General features: G+C 44.7%; 1 protein-coding gene and 1 long non-coding RNA gene across 3 annotated transcripts in view; both read left to right on the top strand.

Annotated features, from left to right (window-relative positions):
* The first annotated feature begins 3,821 nt into the window (after positions 1-3,821).
* On the top strand, positions 3,822-18,401 carry LOC129050835 (uncharacterized). The gene is made up of 3 exons (XR_008514663.2): positions 3,822-4,170; positions 13,674-13,734; positions 18,072-18,401. It is a non-coding gene; the product is annotated as an uncharacterized LOC129050835 (long non-coding RNA).
* A 1,768-nt stretch (positions 18,402-20,169) lies between these two features.
* The window catches only part of CYB5B (cytochrome b5 type B (outer mitochondrial membrane)), a 39,743-nt gene continuing 37,695 nt past the window's right edge, over positions 20,170-22,217 (top strand). Inside the window, exon 1 of one of the 2 annotated variants that reach the window (XM_054533027.2) lies at positions 20,170-20,510. In XM_054533027.2, the coding sequence (XP_054389002.1) occupies positions 20,271-20,510 (240 nt within the window). In that variant the 5' untranslated portion in view covers positions 20,170-20,270. 2 annotated transcript variants of the gene reach the window in all.

Genomic DNA, 22,217 nt, shown 5'->3' on the forward strand with positions numbered 1-22,217 from the left:
AGCAGCTGGGAAGTTTGCAGGCAGAGTGCACGCCCTGGGGACTGTGTTTGTAGGGAGAGAAAACAGTGTTACAGCTGACTTACAGCACCTTATCAGAAAACCCACAAAATAGGCAGGAAGAAGGAAAAGTAGGTTTGAGTCCAGAGCATGACCTTTGGGCTTATCAGACAGTGAAGGGATGGGTCAGAACTTGTCACCTGTGCTCACGGGATGCTGATTCACTCAGCAAGGATGAAGTCTTTTCAGATCCCCCTGCCTTTGAATCCGTTTCAAAGGAATACATAACCCAAAGGAGGCTTTTGATCCGAAATCCATGGGAAAACCAATCTATAGGGTCTTGAGCGAAAAAAGTTCAAGCCAGGAATACAAATCCTAGTTTGGGGGAGTGGGGATATTATAATTTTTGAAATGTTAGAGTGAAAGAGAGAAAACAAATTATTTAGTGTAATCCCTGAATTTTCTTTTCTTTTCTTTCTTTCTTCCTTCCTTTCTTTCTTTTTTTTTTTTTTTTTGAGACAGAGTCTTGCTCTGTTGCCTGGGCTGGAGTGCAGTGGCGCGATCTCGGCTCACTGCAACCTCTGCCTCCCAGGTTCAAGTGATTCTCCTACCTCAGCCTCCTGAGTAGCTGTGACTACAGTCGTGCACCACTGCGCCCACCTAATTTTTGTATTTTTAGTAGAGATGGGGTTTCACCATGTTGGTTAGCCAGGATGGTCTCGATCTCTTGACCCCGTGATCTGCCTGCCTCGGCCTCCCAAAGTGCTGGGATTACAGGCGTGAGCCACCACGCCCGGCCTAATCCCTGAATTTTCTACATGAGGCAACAGGCTCAAAGAGGTTGATTTGCTCAAGGTCACTCAACTAGCAAGTAACAGAGCTAGATTCAAACCCAGGTCTTTAGCTAGAAAGGAAGGGCATAGTGGTTAGCAAATACAGGGTTAAGAATGCCCCGATGTCAAATCCTGGCTCTACCAGCAGGACCCTTGGGCAAGTTTCTAACTCATCTCAGTGTTAGTTTCACCGTCTGTAAGATGGGAATAACAATAGTACCCACTAGAATTGCTACAATGTACGTAAAGTGCTTAGTACAACATCCAGCCTAGGGGAAAGGCTTAATCAAACACTAGATGTTATCATGCCACAGCTTTTTCATCACCCTGCATCAAATTTCTAGAGCTTTCCACAGGTTAACTTGTCCAAACATCCTCTTTGGTTTGGGTGGGATTCTCTTTCTCCCTTTCCCACCTCCAACTCTCACCCATTATATATAAAGAAAAAGAGGGTGGCTGAACTTTAACCTCTCTATCCTCTGGTAGACACTTTCCCTAGCATTTCCTACGTTGTAACACACCCATGAGACTTGTTTTCTCTTAAGCTACATGCCCTCCGGCCTGTATTTTCAGTATGGTTTCCAAGTTGCTGACAGGCAGAAACGGTGCCAACATGAGGAAGCAAGTATTGCTGCCCCAAATGCAGCAGCAAGATGTGTTTGAATGTTTTAGAATAGTTGATCATTTTTCAAATTCATAACGGGCACCACTCACAGAGGGGGCTCTTAACATACAAGGCAGGTCTGGGCTCATAGTTAGCACTTCTGGAAAGTGGAGGCCAAGTTCTGTGTGTGCACATACCAAAGAACAGGAGCCTACCTCCAGCAGCTTGGGCAAAAGCAAAGGTGAATTTAGTGGCTCAAGTAACCAGAAGACCAGATTTCATTGATGACTAGATTCAAGTGTTCACTAATGTCCTTAGACACATTTCTGCTTTGTTGGGCTCCATTCTTCAGACGGATTCTTTCTACTTGGCAGAAAAAAAACACCTACAGAGAGTCTAAACTTTACTTTTTCCCCAGGTTAGTTTTTTTTTTTTTTTTTTTGAGACGGAGTTTTTGCTCGTTGCCCAGGCTGGAGTGCAATGGCGTGATCTCGGCTCACGGCAACCTCCACCTCCTGGGTTCAAGTGATTCTCCTGTCTCAGCCTCCTGAGTAGCTGGGATTACAGGCATGTGCCACCACGTCCAGCTAATTTTATATTTTTAGTAGAAATAGGGTTTCTCCACTTTGGTCAGGCTGGTCTCGAACTCCCGACCTCAGGTGATCCACCTGCCTCGGCCTCCCAAAGTGCTGGGATTACAGGCTTGAGCCACTGCGCCCAGCACTTTTTTTTTTTTTTTTTTTTTTTTTGAGATGAAGTCTCTCTTCGTTGCCCAGGCTGGAGTGCAGTGGCACGATCTCTGCTCACTGTAACCTCCGCCTCCCGGGTACAACTGATTTTCCTGCCTCAGCCTCCCGAGTAGCTAGGACTACAGGTGTGTGCCACCACACCCGGCTGACTTTGTATTTTTAGTAGAGATGAGGTTTCACCATGTTGGCCAGGCTGGTCTCGAACTCTTGGTCTCGTGATCTGCCCGCCTGGGCCTCCCACAGTGCTGGGATTACAGGCGTGAGCCACCGCGCCAGACAGGTCAGTATTCTTAAGGAAGGTATATCACGCCTCCCTGAGTTGTCTTTCCCTGATTGGCTGCTTTAAATCACATGCCTATTCCTGAAACAATAGGGACAGGAAAACAGGCTTCTCTGATTGGACAGAGTGGATCACATGCCCAACCCTTGTCACCAAGGGGAGGCGGAGCATACTGATTGGCAGCACCACTACTTCACATAGAATGGAAGAGGAACAGTTCCTGAAAGAAAAATTAGAGCTACAGAAACCAGAAGACAGGGAAAGGGATACAAAAGTCCATGACAAGACCTACGTGCATTTTCCTTGGATGGTGGTTCATAGCTTGCTTCACATCCTCAAAGTTACTGTATAATCCAAGAAATAGTAAGAATTTTGGGGCCAGGCACGGTGGCTCATGCCTGTAATCCCAGCACTTTGGGAGGCCGAGGCGGGCGGATCATTTGAGGTCAGGAGTTCGCGACCAGCCTGGCCAACATGGTGAAACCCTGTCTCTTCTAAAAATACAAAAATTAGCCGAGCATGGTGGCGGGCGCCTGTGTTCCCAGCTACTCGGAAGGTTGAGGCAGGAGAATTGCTTGAACCTGGGAGGCGGAGGTCGCAGTAAGCTGAGATTGCACCACTGCACTGCACTCCAGCCTGGGTGACAAAGCAAGGCTGTTTTCTTAAAAAAAAAAAAAAAAGAATTTTTGGAGAAGAAAATGCTTCCTCCCACTCCAGGTATTTCCTTTGGTGTGAAGGGCCATCAACTACTATAACGCTCCAGCCTCCTCTTCAGCCCTTACTCCTGCACATAGGGAAAGGAGAGCATTAGCATGTTCCCAGCCCCAGGAGAAACTGGGCATGAGTTGCCGTGTCTTCCTTTTCCTGGTATCTGAGGATCAAGAAGGGAGCACACATTCTCTACCTCCACATGGGAGGGTGCTCCGGTCCACCGCTGCTTGGGACTGATGGGATAGTCTCTCTTATTAGGATACAAGGACACACTCAGCCACATTCTACAGCCTATAGCCTTTATCAGAAGATAATCCATCTTCTGATTTTTTTCCCCCCTCAATTTATTTAGAGCCTGAGTAGGGAGGAAGTGTGTTATTTATTTACATATTTTTTGAGACAGCGTCTAAGTCTGTCACCCAGGCTGGAGTAAAGTGGAGCCATCTCGGCTCACTGTAACCTCCACCTCCCGGGTTCAACCAATCCTCCTGCTTCAGCCTCCCAAGTAGCTGGGACTACAGGCATGCGCCACCATGCCTGGCTAATTTTTGTATTTTTAGTAGAGATGGGGTTTTGCCATGTTGGCCAGGCTGAGTCTGCTATTTATTGAATCCCTTCTCAAAAGTTATCAAGAACCACCAACTTAGAGCATCAAGGACCCATAGATTCATCCTCTCACCTCTCCCCTTCCTTGCTGTATTCCCAGCCCCAGGAGAAGAAGCTGTTCTCCTTGGGAATCCATAGAGATAGTGGAGTGCTAGAAGTAGCCTTAGAGGGAAATTACAAGAAAGGCAGAAAAGTTAGATTTACTTACAACAGCAGGTGAGAGGAAATGGATTATATCACATGGAGCGGGGCGGGGAACAATGGAGCAGTGATTTAATAGTGGACTTCACCAGAACCACGCGCAGGGTGTGGCATCCCTGGTATTTTTCCACAGCCTCACCCTGACCGGGACCACAGTCACATCTGTCCCCCACCTCGCCCAACCCACTTGTATCCTTTTACGCCCACTTCTTGGAAAATAGATTACTCCACTTCCACAGAGAGGAGCAGGAGTTTGGTGCATACACACCAGCTTAAATAACATAGTATTTTATTATTATTAGTCTTTAATTACAAAAGTAATATACAATCTTTGAAATAACTAAGCAAAGATATAGAGAAGCATAGAAAAGTATAAAGATGAAAGCTAAAGTCAGTTCCAAGCCCTCAACTCTGAGATAGCTATTGTTAACCTTTTAGTTAATTAAATGTTCAGCCTTTTTTCTATACATATTTTAAAATTTCTTCATATTCCTTAAAAAATTTTTATAAAAGTAGTTCAAATAATATAGAAGTGCATGATGTAGAAGATGAAAATGGTTTATTCTGCTATTTCTCCTACTATTATGATGTAGTTGTATTATTACATGGAATTTTTGTTGTCGTCACTGTGTCCTTTTCTCTTTCCTGGTCTCAGGAATGGTTGAAATACTGGCACACACGGCTGGGCGAGGCGGCTCATACCTGTAATCCCAGCACTTTGGGAGGCAGAGGTGGGAGGTGCTTGAGCTCAGGAGTTCAAGACTAGCCTCGGCAGCATGGTGAAACCCCATCACTACAAAAAATACAAAAAATTAGCGAGGTGTGCGGATGCGTGTCTGTAGTCCCAGCTATTTGGGAGCCTGAGGTAGGAGAATGGCTTCAGCCTGGGAGGTGGAGGTTGCCGTGAGTCCAGATCATGCCACTATACTCGCACTCCAGCCTGGGAGACAGAGCCAGACCCTCTGTCAAAAAAAAAAAAAAAAAAAAAAAAAAAAGAAAGAAAGAAAGAAATGGCACTCATGTGAGAAGAAGGTACTCGTATTATGACATCCGTTGTGGAGTTGAGGAACTGAGGCTCCCAGACTCACCCACAGCAACACCCCACTCTTGGTTGGGTGGCCAGGATCCCTGGGGACAGGAACAATTTCCTTACTTAATAGGCAGCTTGGTTAAGAAAAGGTGGTAAGAGGCTGGGCACGGTGGCTCATGCCTGTAATCCCAGCACTTTGGGAGGCCGAGGCGGGTGGATCACGAGGTCATGAGATCGAGACCATCCTGGCCAACATGGTGATACCCCGTCTCTACTAAAAATACAAAAATTAGCTGGGCATGGTGGCGCGTGCCTGTAATCCCAGCTACACAGGAGGCTGAGGCAGGATAATCGCTTGAACCAGGGAGCTGAAGGTTGCAGTGAGCCAAGATCATGCCACTGCACCCCAGCCTGGCGACAGAGCAAGACTCCATCTCAAAAGAAAGAAAGAAAGAAAGAAAAGGTGGTAAGAGAAGTGGCTTCCATAAGCCGGGGCTCTTGGCCTTTCTTTCTCTATCAGAAATACCCATCACATTTACCCGTACTCACACTGGCCTCTCCAGTTCCAAGAATTTGATTCTGGGAACGTATAGCTGCAAGTGAACAAAGAGTCAAGGGAAAGTTCTTTATCAACAGAAGAATTATTTTATTCCATGTGTTTCCTTACAGAACTTGGGACAATATGGGGAAAGAACGAGAAGAAATAAAAGGCCAGTTACTTAGGCCACTTTTAATGAATCACCCCTCAATGTCATTACCCATCCTTAGTCAGGAAAAGCTTGAGTTTTTCCATGCCAAGAAAAACAGAGGGCAGGAAGAAACAAATTACGACCTTGTTTGTGTTTTGTGTCTCAACTGTTTGATTTATAGGACTTGATCCAGTGATTATGGATGAAAGAAAATATCCCAGTGTCCCAAACCTAACCTGAACTTAACCGGGGGTGGGTCTCACGTCCACTGCTCAAGTTAGCACAAAGTTAAAAGGCTTTAAGAAGAAAAGCATCGAGGTTTGGAGCTGCCTGTAGGCATTCTCAACCCAGTGGCAAGGCCAAATTCCTTTCCCACACTCTGATTTCAAAAAAACTCTGTTTAGAAACTTTACCCCTTTTTCCTTATCCCAGAAGCTGAGCATTTATCTATTTAGCAGATAGTTGTCAAGCACCTACTGTGTGCAATGCATGATGTTGGACAGAGGACACAGAGAGCATACAGATCAATCAACACACAAATCAGAAAATGTCATGTAGGCTGGGCACAGTGACTCATGCCTATAATCCCAGCACTTTGGGAGGTCAAAGTGGGAGGATCACTTTAGGTCAGGAGTTTGAGACCAGCCTGGCCAACATGATGAAACCCTGTCTCTACAAAAAATACAAAAATTAGCTGGGTGTGGTGATGGGCGCCTGTAATCCCAGATGCTCGGGAGGCTGAGGCAGGAGATCGCTTGAACCCGGGAGGCAGAGCTTGCAGTGAACTGAGATTGCCGCCACTGCACTCTAGCCTGGGCAACAAAGTGAGACTCCATCTCGAAAAAAAAAAAAAAGAAAGAAAAGAAAAAAAGAAAGTGTCATGTAGCCATGAGCAAATGGAGAGAAAAGAAAAGAGAATGATGTGTTAGAGAGACACTGGGTAACCACTTAGGAGGAAGTGGCGAGCCTTGATCTTAGGAAGACAATGACATTTAAACTGACATCAGAATAAGATCTGTATGTGAAGCAGGGGTTGGGGAGACCATTCCTGGCAGAGGGAAAATCCTCCAAGACAGGCTTGTGCTTGACATATAGAAATTAAGCCATCCTGAGGCCGAGCGTGGTGGCTCATGCCTGTTATCACAGCACTTTGGGAGGCCGAGGTGGGTGGATCACCTGAGGTCAGGAATTTGAGACCAGCCTGACCAACATGGTGAAACCCGGGCATGGTGGTGCATGCCTGTAATCCCAGCTACTCAGGAGGCTGAGGCAGGAGAATCACTTGAACTGGGAGGCGGAGGTTGCAGTGACCCGAGATCGCGCCATTGCATGCCAGCCTGGGCAACAAGAGCAAAACTCCATCTCAAAAAAAAGGAAAAAGAAAAGAAAAAAAAAAAGAAATTAAGCCGTCCTGGGGACACATATGCTGGCTAGTGACAGCCGCTGATGTCAGGCTCAGTGTAAGGGGGCAGGTATCCTCACTTCCTGAAGGAGCTGTGCCCACCTTGGCCAGAGCCCCGTGGGGCTCCACAGCACTCAAGGGATGGAGAGCTGCCACTGAGGCCCAGCGTGGCTCACCATCCCAACACCCCTTGATAACTGCTCGAATATTGCATTTTTATCTACCACCCAGGCCTTCTCTCTTAAATTGGTGTCATGGAAGTTTGAAAGAAATGGAAGAAAAGGAGCGACATGACTGATTCTGTTTGGTCTTCCTACCTTGAGGTCTGGTTGGCATTTTCCGAGAGGAAAATACAAAATTGTGTTTTTTTTGGAGGAGGGTGAGAGGAGAGAGTGAGAAAAAGGAAACAAGGCTTCACATTTTCTATGATTTTCTAAAACTCTGCACGTTGACAGTGGTGGCAAAATAAACTAATCCCAAAGTTGTTTTTCTATTGAGAAGAAAGTGGTGGTGGATTTCATTCCCTTTTGTTTCCAACCTTTTCTCCCAGTGACAAAGTATAAAACATGGACACAAGAGAATAAGGTGGACCTCAGAAATCCTGAAAAGACTGCGAAGCTTACTTTCTTCCTCAGGAGGGAAGAGGGGAATGTTTCTAGCCCTCCCTGGAACCTAAAATGAAAAACACGAGTTTTGTGCGTTGGAAAGAAGACAAGGCCGTATCTGAATCATCGGCGTTACAATAATGTGAACATCATTATGGCAGCATTTCAAACAAAAGGCTATGAAGCTGTTGCGCAGGGCTGCAGGTGCCATTGTGCTCACTAATGGTATGCGCTCCATTGGTGTGGGCTTCAGCAGTATGGAAGCACTGAAGAGGCCTCTCAAAAGGCTGCACCGGATCTGTGCTCCAGAGTGGAGTGGGGCCTGCTACAACCTTGACTCCAAACACAAGATGCCCGAGTGGATTGGAGGCGGGAGTGGGCTCCAGAAGTTAATTTCTTTTTCTTTCCCCCTTTTTTTTTTAGACAGATTCTTGCTGTGTTGCTTAGGCTGGCAGTGCAGAGGCATGAACACAGCTCACTGCAGCCTCAGCCTCCTGGGTTCAAGTGATCTCAAGCAATCCTCCTGCCTCAGCCTCCTGAGTAGCTGGGACCACAGGCAACTGCCGCCATGCCTGGCTAATTTTTGAATTTTTTTTTTTTGGTAGAGACGGGGGTCTCATCATGTTGCCCAGGCTGGTCTTGAACTCCTGGCCTCAAGTGATCCTCCTCCCTCAGCCTCCCAAAGTGCTGGGATTACAGGGGTGAGCCACCACACCAGCCAGGAAATTTCTAAAACATTATTTGCAGGGAAAGGACGGTGCCCATGTTGCCCAGGCTGGTCTTGAACTCCTGGCCTCAAGTGATCCTCCTCCCTCAGCCTCCCAAAGTGCTGGGATTACAGGGGTGAGCCACCACACCAGCCAGGAAATTTCTAAAACATTATTTGCAGGGAAAGGACGGTGCCTTCCTGCTGGTGGTACCAGAAGAGGCGTAGGCTCACCGGAGTTGGGCCATTGGTGTGTAACACATTTCCGCCCAACCTCTCCCTCGCCTTGGCCCTTTCAGTCCTCTGTGATATGCTGGGCCCTCTACAGTGAGTGGTCTGCCCGTGCCACTTCCTCAAACAACTCATCACAACTCATGGGGTTTTTCCCCTTTGGATCTGACCGTACAAAAGGTTAGATGTGTAGACTGTTACAGCCAGGCACAGTGGCTCATGTCTGTAATCCCAGAACTTTGGGAGGCCAAGGTTACAAAAACCACTCAGTGTTTTGCTCCTGGGAAAGGAAGGTAGGTGCTCTGTGCACTCAAGGCCAGTGTTCACAAACCCTTGTTTTGTTTTTTGTTTTTTTGTTTTGAGACAAGGTCTTGCTCTGTTGCCCAGGCTGGAGTGCAGTGTCATGAACATGGCTCACTGCAGCCTCAACCCCCTGGGCTCAAGCAATCCTCCTGCCACAGCTCCCCAAGGAGCTGGGACCACTGGCGTGTGCCACCACACTCAGCTAACTTAAAAAATGTTTGAAGAGATGGGATCTCTCCATGTTGCCCAGACTGGTCTCGAGCTCCTGAGCTCAGGCGATCTTCCTGCCTTGGCCTCCCAAACTGCTGGGATTACAGGCATGAGCCACTATGTCCAGCTCCTTGTTTTATTTAAAGGGAGAGGAGAAAGAACGAAAGGGGAGGTCCTAGCTTATTTTCCCTTTTCTATGAAGACCTGATGCAGATTCTGCTTGACATAGTACATACAAAGCCCATGTGACTGGCTTGAAGGATCCATTGCCTTAAGGGGCTCTCAGGAAATGATCTCTAAAAGCCTGGTGACGGTACAACATACTGCCTCTAATTTTTTTTTTTTTTTTTTTTTTTTGAGACGGAGTTTCGCTCTTGTTGCCCAGGCTGGAGTGCAGTGGCGCGATCTTGGCTCACCACAACCTCCGCCTCCTGAGTTTAAGTGATTCTCCCTCCTCAGCCTCCTGAGTAGCTGGGATTATAGGGATGCGCCACCACACTCGGCTAATTTTGTGTTTTTAGTAGAGATGGGGTTTCACCATGTTGGTCAGGCTGGTCTCGAATTCCCAACCTCAGGTGATCTGCCTGCCTTAGCCTCCCAAAGTGCTGGGATTACAGGCATGGGCCACTGCGCCTGGCCTGCCTCCAACTTTTAACACCACCCCTTACCCATAGTTTTAAGGGTAATTACGGCCAACTGTGGAGTTTTATTTATTTATTTATTTATTTATTTATTTATTTATTTCTGAGGTGGAGTCTCACTCTGTCGCCCAGGCTGGAGTGCAGTGGCATGATCTCAGCTCACTGCAACCTCCGCCTCCTGGGTTCAAGCGATTTTCCTGTCACAGCCTCCCAAGTAGCTGGGATTACAGGCGTATGCCAACACACCCAGCTAACTTTTGTATTTTTAGTAGAGACGGGGTTTCACCCTATTGGCCAGGCTGGTCTCGAACTCCTGACCTTGTGATCCACCCGCCTTGGCCTCTCAAAGTGTTGGGATTACAGATGTGAGTGACCTCGCCCAGCCTAATTTTTTCTATTTAGTGGAGACGGGGTTTCACCATGTTGGTCAGGCTGGTCTTGAACTCCTGACCTCAGGTGATCCACCTGCCTCAGCCTCCCAAAGTGCTGGGATTACAGGCGTGAGCCACCTCACCTGGCCAAAAAAGGATATCTTAATAAAGCTGATTTAAAAACTACAGTAAATGACCAGGCGTGGTGGCTCATGCCTGTAATCCCAGCACTTTGGGAGGCTAAGGCAGGAGGATCACCTGAGTTCAGGAGTTAGAGACCAGCCTGGCCAACATGGTGAAACCCCGTCTCTGCTAAAAATACAAAAGTTAGCCAGGCATGGTGGCGTGTGCCTGTAGTTCCAGCTACTCGGGAGGCTGAGGCAGGATAAAGACCTGCTTGAGCCTGGGAGGCAGAGGTTGCAGTGAGCTGAGACTGAGCCATTGCACTCTAGCCTGAGTGACAGTGTGAGACTCTGTCTCAAAAAAAAAAAAAAAAACGAAAACCAGTAAAAGTTAATTTAATCACCATGGAGGATTCTGTGCCTTGCTATTCATCCTCAACAGACTAGGAAAAAGGCAATTGGCCAAAGGCAATTGGTGCATTTGGAGGGCAAAACCAACATACAGGCAACTTTGTGTTTATAGAAAGATTATGACTTATCGAAGTGGCCTTTGCCCAGCAGACTGTAGTAAAAACAGTGACAGTCATGTAATCTATGTGCTAGATTATCTTTAACAAAAAGAATCTGGCCAGGCGCTGTGGCTCATGCCTGTAATCCCAGCACTGTGGAAGGCCGAGGTAGGAGGATTGCTTGAGCCTAGAAGTTTGAGACCAGCCTGGGCAACATAGGGAGAACCTGTCTCCTCTAAAAATAAAATAAATTAGCCGGGCATGGTGGCACATGCCTGTAGACCCAGCTACTTGGGAGGCTGAGGCAGGAGAATAACTTGAACCCAGGAGTTCGAGGTTGCAGTGAGCTATGACCATGCCACTGCACTCCAGGGCAAGAGAGTGAGACCCTATCTCAAAAAAACAAAAAGAGCTGGGTGCAGTGGCTCACGCCTGTAATCCCAGCACTTTGGGAGGCTGAGACGAGTGGATCATGAGGTCAAGAGATCGAGACCATCCTGGCCAACATGGTAAAATCCTGTCTCTACTAAAAATACAAAAATTAGCTGGGCATGGTGGGGCATGCCTGTAGTCTCAGCGACTCAGGAGGCTAAGGCTGGAGAATCGCTTTAACCTGGGAGGCAGAGGTTGCAGTGAGCTGAGATCTTGGCATTGCACTCCAGCCTGGGCGACACAGCAAGAACCCATCTAAAAGAAAGAATAAAAAAAGTAAAAAGAATCCCTTATATTGTAAAGAGCTTCACAATTTTAAAGTCTTTTCACATCCATTTACTCATTGGCTCTGCACCTGACAGGGATTGCAGCCTTTCAATATTTTTAAATCACTCTCCCTCCTCCTCTTCATGACTTTTCTGCAACACCGAATCCAGACTTCTAACACTATATCTAGGTTTCGTTTGTGATTGTAACAGCTTTATTGAGATATAACTCACATACCATACAATTTACCATTTATCTTGTAAAATTGAATTTTTTTAGTATAGTCACAGGGTTGTGCAATCATTATTACAATCTAATTTTATTTTATTATTTTTGATACATAACAATTATGCAAATTTATGAGATTAAATTTAATTTTAGAACATATTTATCTTTCCCAAAAGAAAACTCTTACCCATTAGCAGTCACTCCCCATTTCCCCCCAACTCTTTCAGTCCTAGGCAACCACTACATCTACTTTCTTTTTCTGGAGAAAAAGAAATTTCCTATAAATAAAATCATATAGAATGTGATCTTTTGTGACTGGCTTCTTTCACTTAGCATGATGTTTTCACCATGTTGTAGCATGTTATTTTTGTGCTGAATACTATTCCATTTTAAGGATACAACCATATTTTATTTATCCATGCATTAATTGATGGACATTTAGATGGTTTCCACTTTTTGGCTATTATAAATAATGCTGCTATGAATATTTGTGAGCCAGTTTTTTTCTTTTTTTTGAGTTGGAGTTTTGCTCTGTCACCCAGGCTGGCCAACATGGTGAGGTCAGGAGTTTGAGACCATCCTGGCCAACATGGTGAAACGCCATCTCTACTAAAAATACAAAAATTAGGTGGGTGTGGTGGAGTGTGCCTGTAATCCCAGCTACTTGGAGGTTGGGGCGGGAGAATTTTTTGAACCTGGGAGGCCAAAGGTGCAGTGAGCTGAGATTGCACCACTGCACTCAGCCTTAGCGACAGAGACTCTGTCTCAAAAAAATATATAATAATAAATTAAAATAATAAAAGAATAAAATGATATTGAGCCTGTAATCCCAGCACTTTGGGAGGCCAAGGCAGGCAGATCACTTGAGGCAAGGAGTTAGAGATCAGCCTGGCCAACATGGTGAAATCCCTTCTCTACTAAAATTACAAAAATTAGCTGAGCATGGTGGCGTGTGTCTGTAATCCCTGCTACTTGGGAGGCTGAGGCAGGAGAATCACTTGAACCTGGGAGGTGGAGGTTGCAGTGAGCCAAGATTGTGCCACTGCACTCCAACCTAGGTGACAGGGTGAGACTCTGTCTCGGTAAATAAATAAATAAATAAATAAATAAATAAATAAAGATATTGAATGAACTTGAAGAAAAATTTTAAGCAAATAAAGCAACAAATAAAACAATAAAGTTCATCTATAATAAGCTATGCTTTGTATAAAAAGGGAAGGGCTGTGGGAGAGATAAATAAAAATGAATTGTATTTATTACCTATTAAAAATAAGCTAGCAAACACTGGAAGGAAGAACAGCAAGTGTTCTGAAGCCAGGAGAAGCAACCCAGAGTGGAAAGCATCCTTGCCAATGGCTGTTTGCATCAGCCTATATAGTTTCTTTCACTCCTAGAAGCTGGGCTGGGCTGGTGGGGGTTGGACCTCACTGGCGTAAGACTGACAGGATGGTCTTGGGTGAAACTCCAGAAGAGGCCACCTAACGGGCCGGGAAGATCTGGCTGACTTGGGGGTGGGATCTAATCCAGAATGCTGACAACCAAACACCCCCTGAGGCTATCCCCTGGAGGATATAGGTTCCTAACTTTGCAAGGACTTCCTGAAGTTTCTCAAACAGTGGATGACTCAGTCCTGGCCCTGGGAAGGGAAAGGGTGTTGGAGTGTGACAGCTTTAGAAGTTTGTCTTCCCTCTGGCAGGAGCAAAGAGTAGGTTGCTAGGGAACATAATATCTTGAGAAGGGCAAGAACAGATTGGAGGGCCACCTCATTGTATTTCATTCCTGGAAGAGGAAAAGGGAACATTCCTCCCCGCTGCCACCTCAAAAGGGTATGAGAACACAGGGCATGCCCGACGGCTGCAAAAACTGGGACAGCATCCTCGCTTCTTGCTCTGTTCTCAAGGAGCATGCACAGTGTTTGCCTTGACCATTTCCTGTTTATACAAAAGCAGTAAAATGAGCTTGCAAGGTAAATAACAACTCCGGTGGAGCAGTGTCTCACACGCCAAGGTACTGTTATCTGAGGTAAATTACAGAATTCACACTGATTGTCATCCAGCCTGGGGGGAGAATTTTCTAACTTGTAAAAACAGCAATAGTAAAATGTTCATGTTAAACTTGTTTTATATGGTAAGTGCCATCTTCCTTGTAAATTTCCTTAAGAACTGGGTTTCATTTTTCAGCATCTAGAAATAATAACCCCCAAAATAGCTAGCATTTACTGGGGACTCTCTGTGATAGGCAGTGTGCTGAGAATTTCGTTTAATTCTCATGTCACCACAATGCTTTACTGTAGCTACCCAGTAAATATTTGTCAAAGAGCTTGAAAAAACTATCAAAGACCTTCAAGAAGAGAAAATTACAGACCAATATTCTTCGTGAATATAAATGCAAAGATCCTTTTAAAATATTAGCAAATTGAATTCAATAAACAAGATTAGCATCATAACCAAAGTGGGATTTATCTCAGGAATGCAAAGATTTTTAAGTTTTTTGTTTTGTTTTGTTTTGTTTTTTTTTGAGATGAAGTCTTGCTCTGTCGCCCAGTCTGGAGCGCAGTGGCGCGATCTCGGCTCACTGCAACCTCCGCCTCTTGGGTTCAAGTGATTCTCTTGCCTCAGCCTCCCAAGTAGCTGGGACTACAGGTGCGTGCCACCAAGCCTGGATAATTTTTTGTATTTTTAGTAGAGACGGGGTTTCACCATGTTAGCCAGGATGGTCTCGATTTCCTAACCTCAAGATCTGCCCGCCTCGGCCTCCCAAAGTGCTGGGATTACAGGTGTGAGCCACCACACCTGGCCAGAAGGTTAGGTTTTTGAAAACCATTCAGTGTAATTCACCATATTAACAGAATAAAAGAGGAAAATAATATGATCATTCTGATAGATGTATAAAACATATTCGACTGGCCAGGCACAGTGGCTTATGCCTGTAATCCTAGCACTTTGGGAGGCTAAGGTGGGTGTATCACATGAGCTCAGGAGTTTGAGACCAGCCTGGGTGACATGACAAAACCCTGTCTCTACAAAAAATACAAAAATTAGCTGGGTGTGATGGTGTGAGCCTGTGGTCTCAGCTACTCGGGAGGTTGAGGTGGAAGGATTGCTTGCAAGCCCGGGAGGTTGAGACTGCAGTGAGCCATGCTCGTGCCACTGCACTTCAGCCTGGGCCACAGAGCAAAACCCTGTCTCAACAACAACAGCAACCAAAAAAAAAAAAAAGAAAAGAAAAAATATTCAACAGGATTCAACACCCTTTCTTAATAAAAACAAAATAAAAATAAAACAAACTCAGGAAACTAGATCCTCAAGATCCTCAAGCTGATAAAATGCATCTACTGAAAAATTATATTAAATTGTGAAAGACTGAATGCTTTCCTCCTAAGATTAGGAACAAGACAGGGATGCTCACTTCACCATTTCTATTCAACACTGTACTGAAAGTCCTAGCCAGTGCAATAAGGCAAGGAAAAAAGAGGCATACAGATTGGGAAGAAAGGTGGAAGCAAAGCTGTCTCTATTAGCAGATGACATAGTTATTACATAGATAATTCTAAGAAATCCATAAAATAATTACAGGAACTATAAGTGAATTTGGCAAGGTATAAGATAGTAAGTCAATATACAAAATCAATTATATTTATCTAGACTGGCAGCAAACAATTGGAAAATGAAATAATTTCATTTATGGGGCATTAACAAACAAAATATTTAGAAATAAATGTAATAAAAGATGCTAAAGATGTCTACATTGAAAACTACAAATTCAACTGAAGTAAATGGTTTATGAAATGTAGGTTTTTAAGGTGTCTTTTTTCTGTAAATTCATCTATAAGCGCTTTTGTAAAATTAAGAAGCTGATTTTTTTTTTTTTTTTTTTTTAGAAACAGGGTCTCACTCTGCCAGCCAGACTGCAGTGCAGTGGCACAATCATAGCTCACTGTAGCCTCCAACTCTTGGGTTCAAACAATCCTCCTGCCTCAGCCTCCCGGGCAGCTGGGACTATAGGTGCCCACCACCATGCCCAGCTAATTTTTACATTTTTTAAAAGAGATGAGAACTTACAGGCCAGGCACGGTGGCTCACGCTTGTAATCTCCGCATTTTGGGAGGCCGAGGTAGGTGGATCGCCTGAGGTCAGGAGTTCAAGACCAGCCTGGCCAACATGGTGAAACCCTGTCTGTACTAAAAATACAAAGAAATTAGCTGGGCATGGTGGTGGGCACCTGTAATCCCAGCTACTCAGGAGGCTGAGTCAGGAGAATTGCTTGAACCCAGGAGGCAGAGGTTGTACTGAGCCAAGATCATGCCACTGCACTCCAGCCTAGGTGACAGAGCGAGACTCCATCTCAGAAAAAAAGAGATGAGGTCTTGCTATGTTGTCCAGGTTGGTCTTGAACTCCTGAGCTCAAGCAATCCTTGTGCCTCAGCCTCCAAAGTGCTGGGATTACAGGCATGAGCCACAGTGCCCAGCAAAAAATAATAACCTTTTTTTGGTAATAATTTTAGATTTACAGAAAAGTTGCAAAAATAATACAATGAGTTTCTGTATACTCACTCAATTTTCCATAATGATAACATTTTACATTACCATAATATGTTTGTAAAAAGTAAGAAATCAACACTGGTACCTTACTGTTTTATTTGGATTTCGCTAGTTCTTCCCTAGTGCCCTTTTTCTGTTCTAGGATCCAGTCCAGGATACTACACTGCATTTAATTGTCATGTCTCCTTAGTTTACTTGAGTCTGTGACAATTTCTCAATCTTGCCTTTTTTTTTTTTTTTTTTTTTTTTTTTTTTAATGAGCTTGTCAGTTTTGAGGAGTACTGGTCAGGCATTATGTAGAATGTCCCTCAGTTTGGGTTTACCTGATGTTTTTCCCATGCTTGGACTATGGTTATGAGTTTTGTGGAAGAATGCCACAGTGGCAACATGCCCTTTTCATCACATCACACCAGGGGTACATGCTGTCAACATGATTTATTATGGAGATGTTTTAATTTTATCACTTGGTCAACAAGCTGATTTTAAATTGTATGTGGGGCCGGGCATGGTGGCTCATGCCTGTAATCCCAGCACTTTGGGAGGCCGAGGGGGGTGGATCACCTGAGGTCAGGAGTTTGAGACCAGCCTGGCCAACATGGTGAAACCCCTCCTCTACTAAAAATATGAAAATCAGCCAAGTGTGGTGGTGGGGGCCTGTAATCCCAGCTACTCTGGAGGCTGAGACAGGAGAATCTCTTGAACCTGGGAGGTGTAGGTTGCAGTGAGCTGAGATTGCGCCATTGCACTCCATCCAGTCTGGGTGATGAGAGTAAAAAAAAAAAAAAGTATGTTGAAATACAAAGGATCTAGAATAGCAAAAATAATTTTCAAAAGTTAAGAGCAAAGCTATAAGACTTATATTACCTGATTTAATGCCTCATAGTAATCAAGACTGTGGAATTGGCACAAGGATAAACAAATAAGTCATCGGAACAGAGTAGAAAGTTCAGAAAGAGAACCACACTTATATGATCAATCAATTTTCAACAAAGACAGGAAAACAATTCAAGGGGGAATTGTGTTTTCATCAAGTGGTGCCGGAACAAGTGGGTATCCACATGGAAAAAAAGAGGCTAAGAAATCTGCCCAAGATCACCAAGTTTGTGAGTGGCAGGGACAGGTATTCCAAGCCAGACTTTCTGGCTAACATGTGCTATCAATTGTAAATATAAATTTATAACCAAAACATTTAGGTCACAATAATTTTTCAGTGTAAAATTCAATTTGAGGCTATACTATTTAAAAATGTCAATGTCATGAAAGCAAAAGCAAAGTTAAGGAAATGTTCCAGATTAAAGGGGACTCAAGAGACTTAGCTAAGTGTAATACATGATCCTGAACTGGATCCTGGGTCATACAGGCACACTAAAATTCCACAAAGGACATGAATGCAATAACGGAAAATAATATAGAGAGTATGTTAGATAATAGTTTTGTGTGAATGTTAAATTCTCTGAATTTGAAAATCATACTGCAGTTATGTAACAATATGTTCTTATTTTTAGAAGATACATGTAGAATTATTTGGCTGTAAAGGGTGGTGATATCTGAAATAGTTCAGCATTATTAACAACAACGATCAAAATAATATGGAAAAATCAAATATTGAAAAGTATTAACAATTGGTAAACCTAAGCTAAAAGTATACGGTCTTTCATTGTATTATTCTTGTAACTTACTTATTTGAAATTCTAAAAAAATTTTCAAATAAAATGTTACACGTATATATCACTTAAGTGCTAGAATTTGTAATTTTTTTATTTTTTATTTTTATTTATTTATTTATTTTTTTTTTTGAAACAGGGTTTTGGTCTGTCATCCAGGCTGGAGCACAGTGGTGTGATCATACCTCACTGCAGACTCGACTTCCCAGGCTCAAGCCATCCTCAGGTCTCAGCCTCTCAAATATGTGGGATTACAGTTGTGTGCCACCATGCCTAGATAATTTTTGTATTTTTTGAAGAGACAAGAGCCTCACTATGTTGCCCAGCCTGGTCTTGAACTCCTGGGCTCAAGTGATCTTCCACCTCGGCCTCCCAAAGTGCTTGAATTACGGGGCTTGAGCCGCTGCATTCAGCCTGTAAGTGTTTTTATTTCTTTCAGAGATTTTGTTTCTTATGTTATCTCTCTACTCCCAATGCCTATCATAAGACTTGTAACAGTAAATAGTAAATGTCTGGAATAAATGTAAATATTTGAATCTAGAGTTTGTGGAGGATCCTAAGAATCTTGTGAGATTGCTCTCACAGTGTCAGTCTAACTAGGGAGGTAAAATACGTAAAGTTAAAATTTATAGACGTAGCAGGTTTCCCAAAATAGTAATATGCTTTCTTAGGTACTGCAAAGGGATGGAACCACTGGAGCTCAGAACGGTAGGAGAAGAAGTTTGAAAATAGAAGAAACTGAAGAGGAACTTGAAAAGCCAGTAGGCATTGAAAGGAAGAGGAGTCCTTGGGACAGCAATTGAGGGCAGAATGTGGAGTATCCCATGTTTCTACCACCATTCAGAATCCGATTTTCAAACGAATTCTGTGATGATCAGGATCAATCTGCACTATTTTAGTCTCTACGTGATCTAAAATTAACTTGGTGGACCTGGGATGACCACGGATGTGGTTTTAAACCAGCAGGTTTCGGAGTCGGGGCTGGTGTAGCAGGCTTATAAAGGGAATGGTGGAAAATATTATATGTTAGTGAAAGAGGTTGCGAATGGATTGTGGAGAGCCCTGAATGGTAGACTGAGAGAGTGACAGGATGAAAATGACATTACAGGAAGAGCAATCTCTCAGTTATAATGGCAGTTAAAAAGTGGCGCACAACACTGCACCTTAACCAAACGTGGAATTCCAAAGTGCTGGGACCTCTAGCGGAGAGCAGTTGAGTTCGATTCTATTTTAGATCACGAAGAGACTAAAATAGTGCCGATTGATCCTGATCATCACAGAATTCGTTTGAAAATCGGATTCTGAATGGTGGTAGAAACATGGGATACTCCACATTCTACCCTCAATTGCTGTCCCGGACAGCAATTGCCTTTCTAATCGGCTGCCATGTTTAGCGATTACTATGGGCCAAGCGCTTTACACGCACTCTCATTAAAATAGGCAAACCGGGCCGGGCGCGGTGGCTCACGCCTGTAATCCCAGCACTTTGGGAGGCCTAGGCAGGCGGATCACCTGAGGTCAGGAGTTCGAGACCAGCCTGGCCAACATGGTCTCTACTAAAAATACAAAAATTAGCCGGGCGTGGTGGCGCATGCCTGTAATTCCAGCTACTCAGGAGGCTGAGGCAGGAGAATCGCTTGAACCTGGGAGGCGGAGGTTGCAGTGAGCCGAGATCGCGCCACTGCACTCCAGCCTAGGCGACAAAGCGAGACCTTGTCTCAAAAAAAAAAAAAAAAAAAAAAAAAAAGGCAAACCCCTCTGTAAGAGAGCGTTTATCAAGCCCATTTTACTGATGGGGAAACTGAGGAGAGACGGGATTGGCCAGATCACGACCTGGAGGCAGCAAAGATGTAAAATCAGGGTTGGGATACAGGCTGCGCCGGTAGTGTAGGGGATACGAGCTTCCTGAGACTCAGGAGAAAGCCACAGCGATGGGAAGGGAAGCGGAACACTGGAGATCCTAAAGGCCCACAGGCTGAGCGAAGTGGAACCTCTCCTGAGGTGACACCTGTCAGCACCCCTCTTTTGGGCGCCAGTCCAAAAATCGCGGTATCTGCTTGGCGAGGTTGGAGGGACTGAACGACGCTAATTGGTTAGTTGGACCTCGAACCAGACTTTCACCTGGAGAATCAGGAGAGGAGTGGGCGGGATTTCGAACTGAGCCACTCGCTTCATTGGTGAAAAGAAAACGAACCAGGAACTATTCGGAAGTGTGATTGGCTGTTGCTAGGAACCGTCTCAAGGCCTTATGGGCCCTGGTTACGGAAGCCGAGGAAGGCTGAGCGCGGGCTCTCAAGGAAAGTAGTCGCGGAATCTCAGTTAGCGGTGGAGAGGCGGTATGTCCGGTTCAATGGCGACTGCGGAAGCTAGCGGCAGCGATGGGAAAGGGCAGGAAGTCGAGACCTCAGTCACCTATTACCGGATGGAGGAGGTGGCAAAGCGCAACTCCTTGAAGGAACTGTGGCTTGTGATTCATGGGCGAGTCTACGATGTCACCCGCTTCCTCAACGAGGTGGGGCCTGGGAGGTGGGAGGCCTCTGAAGCTGCTGGGGCGAGGGGTGAAAAGGCTGTGTGGAGGGTATGTGGGAAGGAAGGGAGGCTTGGCTGGGGGCGATAAGGCTTACGAAAGGGATCACGACCCTCAGAGGGAAACTGGGGTGGGATTAGGGGAGGGCTTTAGTTTGCATGCATTTCCAGTCAGCTCCGAGTTCTGGTGCCTTATGTAATATCATGTATTACTTATGTGTCGAGCACTTGCTGTGTGCTCAGCTAAACCCTAAGCCATCATTATCTTTGTTTTACAGAAAGGGAAACTGAGGCTCACAGGTTGAGGACTCTCAGGGCCATAGAGTTAACGGCCTAGATCCGTTGAACCTAGGTCTGAAGTGCACCCACATCTGTGCTTTTCCAGTGTGCCTTCTGAAGTAATACCGTGTTTGGTTTTCGTCTTCTAGAGTAGAAGCTGAGATTTCTCTCCACACGCTCCCCCACCTTGATTATGCCTCCAATTTTTTTTTCCCCTAATCTGAGTTAACCTTGAGGCCAGAAAGTCATAAATCAACCTTTTTTTTTTTGTCTTTGACTCATGTTTTGTCATTTTTCTTAAATATTCAAGACTGTTTTATTTAATCTTCAAGACTGTTGCATTAGATCTCATTTTAAAAATTATCTTTGAGACCATGGCGCAACTAATTTTTTTCTTTTAATTAAGGAAACAGGATAGACTTTTAAAAATTTAAACTAACTTTATTGAGGTGTAATGTACATACGCAAATTGTGCCTATCTAAAATATACATTTTGATGAGTTTTGAAAAATGTATTCATCCATGTTAAGACATAAACCATTTCCATCACTCTAAAAAGTTTCCTTTCCCTTTGCAGTCATTCTCTCCCAACCCCAGGCAACTAGTGATATGCAGCCACTAAAGATTGGTTTGAAGCTTTGATTTTGTGTGTGTGTGATCATTTTATTTTGAGCAATAGATTAATGACTTGTGAAAGTTCATTTCTATATTTCTCTGAAGCAAATATACTAGTGAAATACTTTTTCGATTAATTTGGGGCCTAAAAGAGAAATCTCTGCATCCTGACTTTTAATTCTAAAAACTTTTAAAATTTAAAACTTTCCCCCAAAGAACATTATTTTTAATAAATCTTAATAGTGAACAATAATTTAACAAACCCAGAATTTACTAACTTCTTGCATTTGTATGGTGTATGGCATTTTATGCTTTTAAAAGTGCTTTCCGGCCAGGCGCGGTGGCTCACGCCTGTAATCCCAGCACTTTGAGAGGCCGAGACGGGCGGATCACGAGGTCAGGAGATCGAGACCATCCTGGCTAACACAGTGAAACCCCGTCGCTACTAAAAATACAAAAAATTAGCCAGGCGTGATGGCGGGCGCCTATAGTCCCAGCTACTCGTGAGGCTGAGGCAGGAGAATTGCTTTAACCCGGGAGGCGGCGCTTGCAGTGAGCCGAGATCGCGCCACTGCCCTCCAGTCTGGGTGACCGAGCGAGACTCCATGTCAAAAAAAAAAAAAAAAAAAGTGCTTTCCCGGCGGGGTGCTGTGGCTCACGCCTGTAATCCCAGCACTTTGGGAGGCTGAGGCGGGCGGATCACGGAATCAGGAGTTCCAGACCAGCCTGACCAACATGGTGAAACCCCGACTCTACCAAAAATACAAAAATTAGCTGGGCGTGGTGGTGGGCGCCTGTAATCCCAGCTACTCAGGAGGCTGAGGCAGGAGAATCACTTGAACCCGGGAGGCAGAGGTTGCAGTGA

Source organism: Pongo abelii, chromosome 18 (genome assembly GCF_028885655.2).
Source record: "Pongo abelii isolate AG06213 chromosome 18, NHGRI_mPonAbe1-v2.0_pri, whole genome shotgun sequence".
NCBI lineage: Eukaryota > Metazoa > Chordata > Mammalia > Primates > Hominidae > Pongo > Pongo abelii.